The 13,011-nt window shown below is 58.8% G+C and overlaps 1 protein-coding gene across 2 annotated transcripts; it reads right to left on the bottom strand.

Moving 5' to 3' along the window:
• Positions 1-559: 559 nt before the first annotated feature.
• DTYMK (deoxythymidylate kinase) lies at positions 560-8,876 on the bottom strand. 2 transcript variants are annotated; one of them, XM_069583175.1, is made up of 5 exons: positions 7,684-8,876; positions 6,568-6,676; positions 4,446-4,536; positions 2,865-3,062; positions 560-818 (listed from the first exon to the last, which is right to left on the bottom strand). In XM_069583175.1, exons 1-5 carry the CDS (start codon positions 7,859-7,861, stop codon positions 708-710), a joined length of 687 nt encoding a protein of 228 aa, XP_069439276.1. In that variant the 5' UTR covers positions 7,862-8,876; the 3' UTR covers positions 560-707. The 2 variants fall into 2 exon arrangements, with proteins under 2 accessions (XP_069439276.1, XP_069439281.1); XM_069583180.1 differs by having other exon boundaries at positions 2,865-2,990; positions 7,684-7,878.
• Between the last annotated feature and the right edge of the window lie 4,135 nt (positions 8,877-13,011).

Raw genomic sequence — 13,011 nt, 5'->3', positions numbered from 1 at the left:
CAGCCACACGGCCGTCCAGGTGCAGGGACCCTGGCTGCTCCGCCCTCCCATGAGGGCTGGGCTGCTCCTCCTGCTCAAGCCCGTGGGCGGGCAGCCTCGTCTGTGCAGCTGGGCTGGGGGGCGCCCTTGCTGTGCAGGAGCGGGGCCTGGGCACCTCTGCCATGCAGGGGGCACGGGGGCCTTCCCCCAGCTCCAGACCCTGGACCTGGCACCTGGTCTCGCTCTGCTTGGGACCCAGCCTCCGGCCCACACCCTCGAAGCGCTGAGCCCCGGGGCGCCCTGTAGACAGGGACCCTGCCCGCCTCCCACCGCAGGGCTCGTCCTGGAGTAACTGCGGGACAGGATGCAGAGGGTTATACAGCTGCGTCTTCCATCTCAACAGAATGACCAACATGTATCAGACGTATTCAGATGAGACAGATGCTGCCCCGACAAGGCTGGGCTGGGCCCTGCAGGCCAGGTCGTGAGGCTGGCACTCAGCCCAGGCAGGGCCAGGCCGGCTGACAGCACAGGGGCCCCAGGCAAGGATGCTGCACCGCACCAGGCCCCCAGCCGCCACTGCTGTCTCCATCTGTCTTTATTGATGGCACCTGAGGACAGGCTGAGGGTCTCAGCGACCCCGATGGGACTGCTGGGTGCAGCTGTGAGGCCTCCGTGAGGAAGCATAGTGATTTACGAGCGTCTCTGGGGCACAGGGGGCCGGCCTCCTACGCCCACAGCTGCCCCAGGGGCCTGTGTGCGGCGGCTCGGATGGCGTCCTCAGACAGCGCGCGGATCTCCCGATGGACGTCCTCGATGCTTCTGGAGGCGTTGACTGTCTGTGCGAGGCGGGGGACACAAGGCGTTAACATTCTCAGTGGGCGGGCTAGGCCAGAGGGCACAGCTTCGGCTCCTCACCCCCAGCCTTGCCGGGGGCCCAAGCTGCCCCGCGGCACCCTGGTGCCAGCAGCAGACGTGCTAAGGGCAGCCACCCCCTCCACGCTGCGCCTGGACCACCCGGAGCCCCAGGCAGGCCCGCACCCGCTCCTCCCCACCTGCATCCCCGCTGCTGAGACCCCGCCGCCCAGTGAACAGCACGGGACCCTTGGTCACCAGGGAGCCAGCCCACAAGGAACCGCTCTCTGCCTGAGAGAGGGCCATGCGCTGGGCACAGCCTCTCGGCAGCCGCAGGGCAGCAAGCTCTGGAAGAGCCCCAGGAACAGAGGCCCTCAGCTACCGCAACCCCCAGCACGGGCCTCAGAGGTGGCAGCTCCCATGTGACCTTGTGCGTGGTGCCCCACAGCCCCGCCACAGGGCGGAGCCAGGGTCACTGCAGATGCTGGGCCGGGGAGGCCCAGGATGAGCCCCGAGACCGTAACGCGCGGGACTGGAAAGGGCCCCGAGGTGAAGTGGCCTCCTGGAGGCCAGACCTGGGCAATGTGGGCCTCGGACAGCGAGGAAGGCAGGTTGCTGGTGAGCCCTGCACACCAGTCTGTGGGCGCTTTGGTTTCATGTAGACTCAAAGCCCCTCCTCAGAGGGACGCAGCGGGACGTCACCGTGAACCACCTGACCGAGGTGGAGGGGAGCACGGCTGGAACGGAGGTGCTGAAGGCGCGTGCCCCATGACCTGGCAGCGACCACCCAGCAGAGGCAACAACCTGACCCCAACCACGAGGCAAGCGGAGGCTCCGTGACGAGGAGCCTGTGGGCTTTAGAAACACTGAGCTGAGACGCTCAGAGGCAGGAGGCCAGCGACAAGCGGGCACCATGTCCGTGGTCACAAACGTCAGCCCGGGTCCTGTGTCCGGGCCACAGGAGAGGCCCCGTGTGAACGGCCCAGGCCCACACGGGACGGCGGCAGGCACTGACATGTATCGTCAAACGGTCCCCAGAAGTCTTCTCTAAGTCTGTTACTGCTTTAAAGATGTGAAAAATGCTAAGTAAGCTTCAGATCAACAGAAGCCAAGACTCTGCGAGGGGACCTGCCCTACGAGGACCATCAGTGAAGCTCCTAGAGCTCTGGGAACCCAGCTGAGAGGACAGCTTGGCAGAAAGGCAGCCGCGGCCCGCTCCCCCCAACTCCCCACCACTCCCGAAGCTGTGGGTTCCTGTCTTGTTCCCAGGAGGTGCCGAAGCACAGCGTGAGCCACAGATCATCTACACCACGTACAATAGAAAGAAAGCCAGAGGGGGAGTTCCCGGGCGGTCCAGGGGTTATGGCCCTGCAACCTCCACTGCAAGGGGCTGAGTGCCGCCCCTCATCGGGGAACTGAGACCCCACGCGCCGCAGGGCACGGCAAAAAACAGAAAACTGGTGAGAACAAATTAAGGAAAAAAACGTGAAGAAAACCAAAAAAATAGAGAACTCTGGCATTCGGTAGCTGATGGAACCGTCCAGCAGAGGGCAGGGCAGCTGAGGCCCCACACTGCAGCCTCCGCCTGGGTAAAACCACGCCCTTCCCCCCAGCCCTGAGCACCCCGAGACACAGCAAGGTCAGGGGTTGCTTTAAACCTGCACGGGGAGCCCTGGCCACACTGCTCAGCAGGGCAGTCGGGAGGCACGGACACAGGGCAGGGAGACGCGTGAGCCCAGCTGGCAGGTGTGTGGCCCATTGCAGCCATGGACACTGGCTTCAGGGAGGCTGGAGATGGGCCGGGGCTGGGAAGTGCCCTGAGGCTGTGGGGACCACAGCAGAGGTGGCGGCCAGGGCGACGGGGGAGGCCCCTGGCCTGCATGGCCCAGCGCTGGAACCATGCTGAGGGCCTGGGAGGTCCCGTGTTGGACCCAAGCACGCATGAGCTGCCGCACCGCAGCCCCAACGCCCCTGCCCTGGCCTGGCGGCGGCCCCTCCTGCACCAGCTCCGGGGCCCGGGCGGCACTCACCTTCCAGGGCAGACTCGGGTCTGCCAGGAGCTGCTGGAAGCGCTGCAAGGCCCGCTGCTGGAAAGGGCCACTCTCATAGCGCTCGCGGCCAAACTCGCCCCGCGCCGCTGCCTCCGCAAGCTGCAGCTGCAAGAAGACGACCAGGTCGGGCTTGGGGAGGCCCACGTCCGGCTGCTTGCACCAGTCCAGAGAGAAGTTCTGGGGACAGAGAGCCGCCCTGAGAGGGAGCCAGCGTGACGCGGTCTCGTCTCCGGTCCCAGACTCGCCAAGAAGCGGGAGAGGGAGCTGGGGTGTCGGGGAGAACTCTCACTCGACAGCGGGTGTCCTTTAGGCTGCGTGTGGTTTCTCTTGAAACAGTGCTCTGTCCATGGGCGCCCGGGGCCCAGGACCCCATACCCTCCAGCCACGCAGCAGCCCAGGCCAGGGTGGCCCCCGTCCTGAGGAGAGGGGGAGACCCTCGCCAGTACCCCATGTGCCCTCTGTGACACATCCACTCTCCTTCACCCTTGCAATTCTAGGAGCAGTGTTTCCATTCTGGAGGAAAACCCAGGATGCGTGTGACCTGGGGCCACAGTGAAGCCTGAGGGTTAGAAGCCAGCTGTGGGCTCAGAGCCCCAAGCACAGGACGAGGGCCCCTGTCCACCCTTCCCGAGCCCGTGTGATGTTCACAGACGGAGCCGAGGGGCCAGACCCTCGGGAGGACTCTCCTAAAGGAGGCCCCAGCTGCTTGTGCCAGGAGGACAGGCAGAATGAAATGGTCAGCATTCTGCAACCTTTTGTGAATTAATCACGATCAAAGACTGTTACAAGACTATCGGACAGAGTGTGCGTCTTGGCAGGAGCCTTGCGAACATCAACAAACATTTAAATAGAAGGAAAGAGAGGCAGAAACCTACACATTAAGAGTGTCAAGGGACATCTGAAGAATGGGACTTAATTAGCCAAACTCTGGTTCAACCTAACTGTAAAAACCTAAGGTGAACAAACAGTATCTGGGCGCCGGGACCCCTGAGCACGGACTGAAGGACTTTGGGGGATGGCTGCCCACTCGCTGGGGTTGGGACGAGGGTCTGGAAAGCGCTCCTGGGGACGTGCACCGAGACGCTCACGGGGGCTGACACCGTGTCTGGCGGGTCACAGAGACGAGCATGCTGAGGCAGGAGCTGGTGCTGGAGGTGCCCTTTCTCTGCTGGGGTCTGTCTGAACACCCTCAATAAAAGGCAGGACAAAGGGCCGTGCGGTCACACGGGCCATTGTACCTGTGAAACAGCAGCTCCCTGGAACCGGGGTTCAGGAGAACAGCACCCTAGACACTCTCACCGTCTCTCCTGAAAACAAGGCGCTGGATGAAACCGGTCTGCCCACCGACCCCTGCGTGACTGACGTGAAATGTGTTGGCCGTGTCTGCGGGGACAACCCGCACCTACAGAGGCTGCTCGTCCTGTCCACGTGGCTGGGAGAAGAGGGGATCACAGGGCCCTGGGGGCTGACGCGGGGCCTCCGCTCTGATGGCTCTGCACCCACGGGGGCCGCTGAGCCCACACGGGGCGCAGACTACGCGCCAGGCCGAGTGGCACTCACCTCCTTGGCGCTGGTGAAGGCCACCCCGGAGAAGGCGTATCTGTCCACGACCAGGGTGATGCCCTGGCTCAACTTCTCCTTCATTAATGGCCTACGAGAGAGGGGATGCCTGTGAGCCCTGGTCCCAGCTTCTCAGCTCCCGAGTCTCAGACTCAGAGAGCCCTGCAGACACAGAGCAGCTCAGGAAGCAATGTGGACAGGGCTGCACCCAGGCAGCGTGTGGCCGGGCTTTCACTCCCCGAAGCTCTGATCCTCCCCCTAGGATGCCACGTGGACAGCCCAGCAACAGCAGGTGCAGAAAGGCAAGTCCACCAGGGCTGTGAACACAGCTGGAGCTGGCAGAGGCCCAGGGGCAGCTCGGCCGTTGGGCACAGGGGGCCAGGCCCTGCCAGGAAGGGAGAAGCCGGGACAAGGGGAGAAGGGTGGGCGCGGCCTGGAGGGACGACAGATGCCTCTCCTTCTGGGAGGGGGCTGAGGGCAGGAGGGGCTGAGGACGCCCTCCACAGGGGGCCCAGGGTCTCAGGAAGACGGGTGCTCAGTGGGCTCACATGGGGACTTCCTACCCTCAAGAGGACCCACGTCACTTCTGTGGTACCGCGCCAAAAATGCAAACCCAAATCCACTCGGGAAGAAACATAAACCCAGCATCTCGCTAACAGCCTGCGATCTTTACAAAGAGAGGAAGGGGCAAAACAAACGTGATAGCACATTGTTGCAGGTGACGCTTGGGAGGCGCTGCTGAACTGCGTGGAAAGCGAGAGCGCGCTTACTCCTCAGGATGAATCCTTGGACGGCCCTGGAGGACCAGCAGGTTCTGACAGGCGGGGAGGAGGTGGAGGCAGCGCCGCAACACAGCACCACGGGCCAGGGCGCTCTGCCCACGCACTGCCCAGGAAGCTCCGGCTGAGACGCCGAGCAAGACCAACGCCACGCAGCTGGCGAACGACGGCGCCGGACAGCGGCCCAGAATTCAACCTGTCAGCCAAGGACTTCCGCGGGTGAGAAAACTGCTCTGATGGGAGTGGCTGGGGTGACCTGAAGGGGACTTGTGGCAGACAAATGGGCCGGGGCGCACAGGCGGGCACAGCTGGGCAAGGCCGGGGCTGAGGCGGCAAGCGGTCCTGTTTCTTATTCAGAACTGATCTGATGTTATTTTCTACTAACCCACAAAAAGCAAAAAGCAAAACACCCAGGTCAAGAAACCCTAGATGTGCTAAAGGTTATAAATATGACCTCCCTGGGACTTCCCTGGTCATCCCAATGAAGCGAGATGGTTAAGACTCTGTGCTTCCACCTAGAGGGCACAGGTTCAATCCCTGGTTGGGGAACTAAGATCCCACAAGTCTGAGTGCAACCAAAAAGAAAATTAGAAACAAATAAACCTGTCCTCCTTTTCATCTAACACGTGGAAGGGGTAGGCCTTTCCAGACAAGATCCTGGTTCAACCCAGGCCAGAGGGAGCGGTGCCAGCCTGCTCGTGGGAGGGCGCCAGGCACAGCCCCTTGCGCGCCCACCCGCAGGAACTGCTCCATCCACAGTGGAGCAGCCTTTCGGGACAGCAGGCCGCAGGAGCTGAGAGGAGAGTGGAACGCAGATCGCGAGGCAGTTAGGAAGCACGCCGTGAGGTGATCTGTCCCCAAGGACCCCGTTTATTCATTAGAACACCTCCTGTGACATACGTATTGCTGACACACACGTGTGCAGATGGCAACAGGAGCACCTGGGAGTGTGCCCCACAGGCTGTCAACAGCTGTGCTGGGTACAGAGGGATCCCACCAAGGTGATGTAAAGCAAAGAGGGGGCGGGAGAGGGCAAACCCCAACATCAACTGTCAGCCTCAGTGACATGTCACACCAGTTCATCCAAGGCATAAATAGAGACTCCGGGAGGGGGAGGACGAGCTAGGGACGCTCTGTTCGTCTCCATCGGCTTTTCTGTGCACCTGAAACGACCTAACGTCACAAACGGAGTGGGGTGGGGGGTATTAACTAGAGCTCTGGGGATCTGTGAATAAAGAATGTGTAAAGGGACGGCCTCCAGCCTGACTCAGCCACTCAGATACAAGAGCCCAGAGTCGCGGGGGAGTGCAGAGCAGGAAGGGTGGCAGGGCCAAGGTGTTTACACGTGCTCCCAGCGATTCGCAGAGAAGAGCAGGTGCACCGAGTGATCCTCCACCTCGCTCTTCTTCTCCAGGTAGGAGCTGAGCAGCTTGCCAATTTCCGTTGATCTTTCTAAAACAAGAGAGAACACACACAGAAAATGAGACCAGGCTCGCCATGGACATCAGGAACAGTTTGTGCGGAACTTCTGGCCCTGACCCGTCCAACTCTGAAGTTTATTTTACTGCAGCTTTGGAGAGGCTCACACCTTCACCCGAGGAAGGGCAGCAGCGAGCAGCCACTGGGATGAACAAAGCTTGAGGAGGAGGAAGCTCAGGTAGGAAGCAGCAACCAGAGGCAGAGCCAGCCAACGGGGACTGCTTCCAGGACCTGCCTTGACACCAGAAGGATTTTTAAGTGCTGCAGCTGGCTCTGTATCCGAGGTCCTCCGTCCCTGCAGTCCACCAACCCAGGACTGCAGAGTACTGTTTATTGAAAAAAGGTGTCTGTGTGGACCCAAGCGGCTCATACCTATGTCATTCAAAGGCTCAACTGTATAACATTTGCAGACTGTCTCGCTTAAAAATTAAAACGACAAATATTCAAGGAAGCATTTTCCCTCTACCGCTGCCACCTCTGGTTTGTAAACCTTGAACTTCTCTTGAATACCTAAGTATTGATGACATTCTTACAAGCGTTTTCAAGACCAATGTGTTACGTTAAAAATTAAAAATGTGACACAAAACCAGTCAGAAGGTAAACACTCAAGGGCGGGCGGGCGGAGGAACCCCAAAACAAAACGGAGACTTGGGTTACAAAGCAGCGCCAGGAAACTTAGGGGTTGACGGTCATTACTCTGGCTGTGAAGACGCCTTCTGGGCTGTACACGTGTTGAGACTCACTAAACACAGGACTGACTGACTGCACGTCAGCCGCGCGTTAATGACCACAGACGCGTCCGGCTGAGGCTCAGGAGCCATCACACGGGCCCGGCCCCTCCGCCCCGACCCGCGGATCTACGAGGGCGGGCCCGGCCCGCGAGGCCTTCGCTTCCCACCCTCAGGGCCCGGAGAGGCCCCGGGTCACGTCCCCATCCCCGGTCCCCCGGAAACCCCGCTCGCCCGGCCCGCCGCGCCCACCAGGGAAGCGCAGTAGCTCGGCGCGGTGGCCTTCGGCGCACAGCGCGTCCACCAGCTTGCGGCTCTGGGTGCTCTTTCCAGCGCGGTCCACGCCCTCCAGCACGATGAGCGCGCCGCGGCGGCCCGCCATCGCCGCGCCTTCCCGCCACCACTGCCCCGGACCATCCGGACCGCCCATTGGCTGTGGTCGTCCGCGGCGCGCACGGGGATTGGCTCACGCGGGCAGGCGTCCGCGGCGCGCACGGGGATTGGTTCACACGGGCCGGCGTCCGCGGCGCGCACGGGGATTGGTTCACACGGGCCGGCGTCTGCGGCGCGCAACGGGATTGGCTCGCTTGGGCCGGCGTGACCGGATTGGCTGGGACTAGTACAGCGGAAGCGGGGCGACTGGTCGGGGGTGCCTCTGTCGCACCGCCTCTTCCGGGTCAGACTGTCGGCGCGCAGGCCGTCGCCTTTGGCGCGGGCGTCCGCGCTTCCAGCGAAAGCACGGGGCTGCAGCCTTGGGGCCTGCCTGTTGCCCACTCGTCGGCGGCGGGAGTCTTGAGGGCCAGCGGCTCGGCCCCCGGAAGCGCTCCGTCAGGGTGGCGGCTGTCGTCTTATGGGCGCGAACACTGCCTTCCTGTCTAGGGGTCCTGCCTTCAGGGCTTCGTGGCCTCCGACGGCTCGTCCCCAGGCACACTCGTGGGGGTTCCGACCTCACCCTAGGAGTTTGGTGCGGATAGCAGCGTCAGGCCCGTTACGTGCTGGGAGCCGCGTTTCCCAGAACGCTCGAGTTGGCCGCGGAGGACCTCGGAGACGGCCGGAAATGTGGCCGTGGACTTGAGGGCTGCTCTCCGGGGAGTCCTCGAGAAGCGCCGGCTTCCCGGACGAGAGGCGGCCGAGAGTGCTGGGGGCAGCCGCGGACCCCCGCGAGCTGCAGACTGTCTACCTCAGTGCTGAGGCTGAGGTCCTGGCAGCCCCCACCTCACTTGTGCAAGCCCTTGATTTCGCTGTGACCCAAGACCCCTGTGGTAGCCTTCCGTTTTCCTGATGGGCCCTTGCTTGATTGGGTTGTGGATCCTGGAAGGGTGGTAGATTCCGTTATTCCCAATTGGCTTTCGTCCTTCATGTTGAGCTTGTAAAGTAACCGGAGCCGACTTTCAGGAAGAAAGCTGGTGTGCAGGTCACCACCCTCGTCTTCCATTCCCCAGTCTGAGACCTGCACTTGCGCAATTACGGCTGCTTTTTCACGCTGGGTTCTGGGCTTCCCTTGTAGCTCAGTTGGTAAGGAATCTGCCTGCAGTGCAGGAGACCTGGGTTCGATTCCTGGGTTGGGAAGATCCCCTGGAGAAGGAAGTGGCAACCCACTCCAGTATCCTTGCCTGGAAAATCTCATGGACAGAGGGCTGCAGTCCATGGGGTCACAAAGAGTCGGGTACGACTGAGCGACTAACACTAACTTCTGGAATGAACACAGCCAAGCTACACCAGTGCCGCTGACAGGGAGCACCAGCTGGAAATAAACAATTTTGAGCCGAGTCCACCGCGACTTTGGGGCCTTTTGTTACTGCGGTACAATCTACAAAAGGTCGCTGATACGCTAACAGCCCAATATTGCCTTAGATTAACTTTTTCTGAAACTTAACATCTTGCCTTCAAAAGGATGATGGGCTTACAGTAGAGACCCTCCTGAGGTTGGACAGCCTTATACCACATCAGCAGGATGAGTTCACCAGGCTGACAGGCAGGAACACAGGCAGGACCTCAGCTTGTGAGAGCCCAGCCTTCCTGGTCGCCCATGGAAATGGGGGCAGCCTGGCTGGCCTGCCCCTGCATGCTGGGGAGCCGTGGATGCCCTTTAAAAGCAGGAAATACTAGCAAACGTACAGTGAAGTTTCTCACTTGGCTAAAAGAAGCAGCACTCAGCGACTAAACGCCACCAACAGCCGGAATGCCAGCTTCAGGGGCTTCAGTCATCAGGAAATCTAGTTATTTCGCATAACAGAGTCCAGAGTGAGGCCAAGAACTGTCTCTGCCGCTAGTCATCTCGGACACTGGGTCAGCAACTCACCTGTTCTCTTAGCTTGTCCCTCAGCCCCAGGGTGGCTGCAGCACCTCCACGCATCCGGTACTGACCTCACACCCCTGACACAGGAGTAGGAGAGCCTAGGCATCTGTGTGTCCAGTTCCTCTGTGCCCTGCTGCGCTGACAGTTAAGTCTCGTGGCAGGTTTTTAGCCCAGTCTGCCCTGAACAGTGCGAGTCCACCAGGGAGGCCTGACAGGTGGGCAAAGCGCATTGCTTTGTGCAGGAGATCCTGGCTAGGGTGCTGGGCCTGCATGTGCATGGAGGCAGGTGAAGGGAAGTTGGTAATTGCTGAAACTGGCCCATGGGCACATGGAGTCCGTTAGGTTCTCTCTGCTTTTGTGGGTTTGAGACTTTCCATTAAGTAGAGGCCCTATAGCCCTGACTGTACCTGTTGCTTGGTGCACCTTCCATCCCAGGGATCGGTCAGTCTTCACTGCTATCCACCAAAACCTCTCCCTGTCTCAGCTGGGTTGCAAGAACAAAATGCCACAAACTGGGTAGCTTAAACAGCACATTTTCCTCACGGTTCTGGAGGTCCAAGTTCAAGGTGCCAGGAGGGCTGCTGTCTCCCTCTGGGTTGCATGCGGATGACCACTTTTTCACTGGGTCCACACACAGCCTTCCCGCTGCACAAATGTGGAGAGGTCTGGTTTCTCTTCCTCACATCTCTCAAACACAGTCGCACTGCGGGTTCAGGGGTTCAGCCTGTGAATGCTGAGGGGCGATATTCATTCTGCAGCACTCATGTACTTGCAGAAGAACGAGATGCGCTGGGCACACCATGCCCTGTGGGCTGCCGCCTCCCAGCTGTGCCTGCGAGTGGACATGGCCCTCTGGCTGTCCTGCCCGGGAGCCGCGAGCAGCTGTGGTGCGTCTCCTTCACATGGCAGACTGCGCCTCTGCCCCTGCCCCCAGACCTGTCTTCGCGTTTCCAGGGTTGACTGCAGAGACAATGGCAAGGCCCTTTGGGGGCAGATGCCACACTGGGAGGAGTCCAGGTCCCTGAGTGACCCCATGGAACATGGCTGCCCGCCTCCTGGACTGTTCCAGAAGTAAAGCTCTACCTTTTCTGCGTAACTGAGCTTGAGTGGGTTTCTCTGTTAGAGTAGCTTGGCCTTACCCTCAAGCACCGGCTCTCAGCTGGGGGGCATTCTGACCATCGCGACTCGGGGTGCAGGTCTGACAGCATCGAGTGTGAGGCCCGGAGTGCTGCTGGCCCCCGACACGCACGGAGAGTGCCTCCCCCACCCCAGCACAGGCCTGCGGGGCTGAGTGTCAGTAGTCCTAAGGGTGAAATCTGTTATCAGAGATTTATCCAGAGCACACAGAAATAAAAAGCAGGGATGAAAAATGCTGCCTGCTGTATCAGTCAACAAAGGATGTGGCACCCGTCAAGCCAGCAGCAGCTGCAGCTGCCCCTAAGAAGCAGGATCCTGGCCCCAGAGAATTAAGGCGCACACCAGAGGAGTGAGTCCAAGGAGCCCGTGCTTGCATCTTCCCGTACACAGAAAAGCGTTAAATCGACTCACTTGAGATGTCTGGTTAATCAATAGTACTCTCTTGATGTTTTGACTGTGTGGTTTTTGCTCAGACACTCTCATATATCCTGGTTCCTTCCTCACCTCCTCGAAGCAGTCTCTCAGTCCTCCAGATAAAACTTGATTCTTAACGTTTAGGTTGTGCAGTTTTTTCCTTCAGTCGACAATAGTGAGGGAATCATCGCTCAGCTTTGCAGTTTCTAAAACGGTCTTTGGGCTTCCCTGGTGGCTTACTGGTAGAGTCTGCCTGCCAGTGCAGAAGATGTGGGTTTAAATTCCTGGGTCGGGAGGATCCCCTGGAGAACGAAATGGTGGGCCCACTCCAGTATCCTTGCCTGAGAAATCTCATGGGCAGAGGAGCCTGGCGGGCTACAGTCCGTGGGATCACAAAGGAGTCGGACCTGACTTAGCAACTAAACAGCAAAGTGGTCTTTGTAACAGAATGCATCAAGTCTTCTTATGTGAATGAAAGAAGACAGATTGTGTCTTTGATATGTGAAGGCCACTACCCTTTGTTTCTCCACAGATGATGGGGAAGAACATACGGTGATGGAATAACTACAAACAGCCAACAGATTGTGAAACTCTGCTTAGCCACACTTGGAATCAGAGAGACACAGACACTGAGGTTCTTTTTTTTTTTCCCCCATATCATGTTAAGCAAAGATAATAAAGCCTGATGAAATCTAGGGTTCACTGTAGTAGAAACATACTCAGTTGAGTGTCAGTTTAACTGTCCCCTCGGCCAGTGCATTTAGAAATACCAGCACTTACAACATGCCCTCTGAGCCAGCAATACAATTTCTGAGCTTAATCTTAAAGAACTAATAAGATGATGGGCTGATTAATATGGCCACAACAGTGCTACTCCTCCCATTGAGAAGTACGGGTCTACCTTCCCCTCCCCTGGAGTGTGGGTTGGCCCCAGGGACTCACCTGACCAACAGAATGTGGTGAGGTGTCATCTTGGGATGACCCAGGTGAGGTCACAGAGTCTGGCAGCTTCCACTGGGGCCTCTCAGAACTCTCTAGAAAAGCTCTGGGCTGGAGAGGCTGCACTCTAGGTGCTCTGGTGCAGGTACCAGTTGAATGCCACCTTCTAGCTGCTCTGGAGATCTTTACCGTATTGCACAGAACAAAACAATAACCCAACTGAGCCTTGCTGGGATGCCTGACTCATATAAGTTGTGAGCTTGAATAAACTGTTTCTTCTCGACGACTAAGTTCACAGGTCTACCACGTAGCAGCAGAGAACTAAACAAACACAAGCAGCTGTCTGAGCAAATGTTCACCAGAACATTCAAGGAGGTGAGAAGCTGGAGACCATCTGAAAAGTGCTCTTCCATAAGGGGCCTGTTAGAGTATGGCACAGTGACCCAGTGAGACACGTCCAGTAACCAGGATGACATGAAGCTGGGTGAAACATGAGATGGCTGGCTGGCATCACCGGCTCAATGGACATGAGTTCGGGTGAACTCCGGGAGTTGGTAACGGACAGGGAGGCCTGGCGTGCTGCAGTTCAGGGGGTCGCAAAGAGTCAGACATGACTGAGTGAACTGAACTGAACTGGCCAGAATTTGGGAAGAATATTAAGTTAAAAATGTAAATGGTAGAAAAGTGGATAGTATGACTCACCAGTTAAGAAACCCAACAGCTCAATTTTAAAAACTGGGCAGAAAATCTGAACAGACTCCTCACCAGAGACATACAGGCAGCGATACGCA

The sequence above is a fragment of the Ovis canadensis genome, chromosome 1 (assembly GCF_042477335.2).
Source record: "Ovis canadensis isolate MfBH-ARS-UI-01 breed Bighorn chromosome 1, ARS-UI_OviCan_v2, whole genome shotgun sequence".
NCBI lineage: Eukaryota > Metazoa > Chordata > Mammalia > Artiodactyla > Bovidae > Ovis > Ovis canadensis.
The sequence above is the reverse complement of the archived record's forward strand: the minus strand, read 5'-3'. Positions and strand labels throughout refer to the sequence as shown.

Coding starts and splice junctions, on each gene's coding strand:
- DTYMK (XM_069583175.1), bottom strand. CDS start 7,861: ATGGGCGGTCCGGATGGTCCGGGGCAGTGGTGGCGGGAAGGCGCGGCG. Junction 4,537..6,567: donor GCGAATCGCTGGGAGCACGT/GTAAACACCTTG, acceptor CCTCTCTCGTAG/GCCATTAATGAAGGAGAAGT. Junction 819..2,864: donor ACCCGAGTCTGCCCTGGAAG/GTGAGTGCCGCC, acceptor CGCCTCGCACAG/ACAGTCAACGCCTCCAGAAG.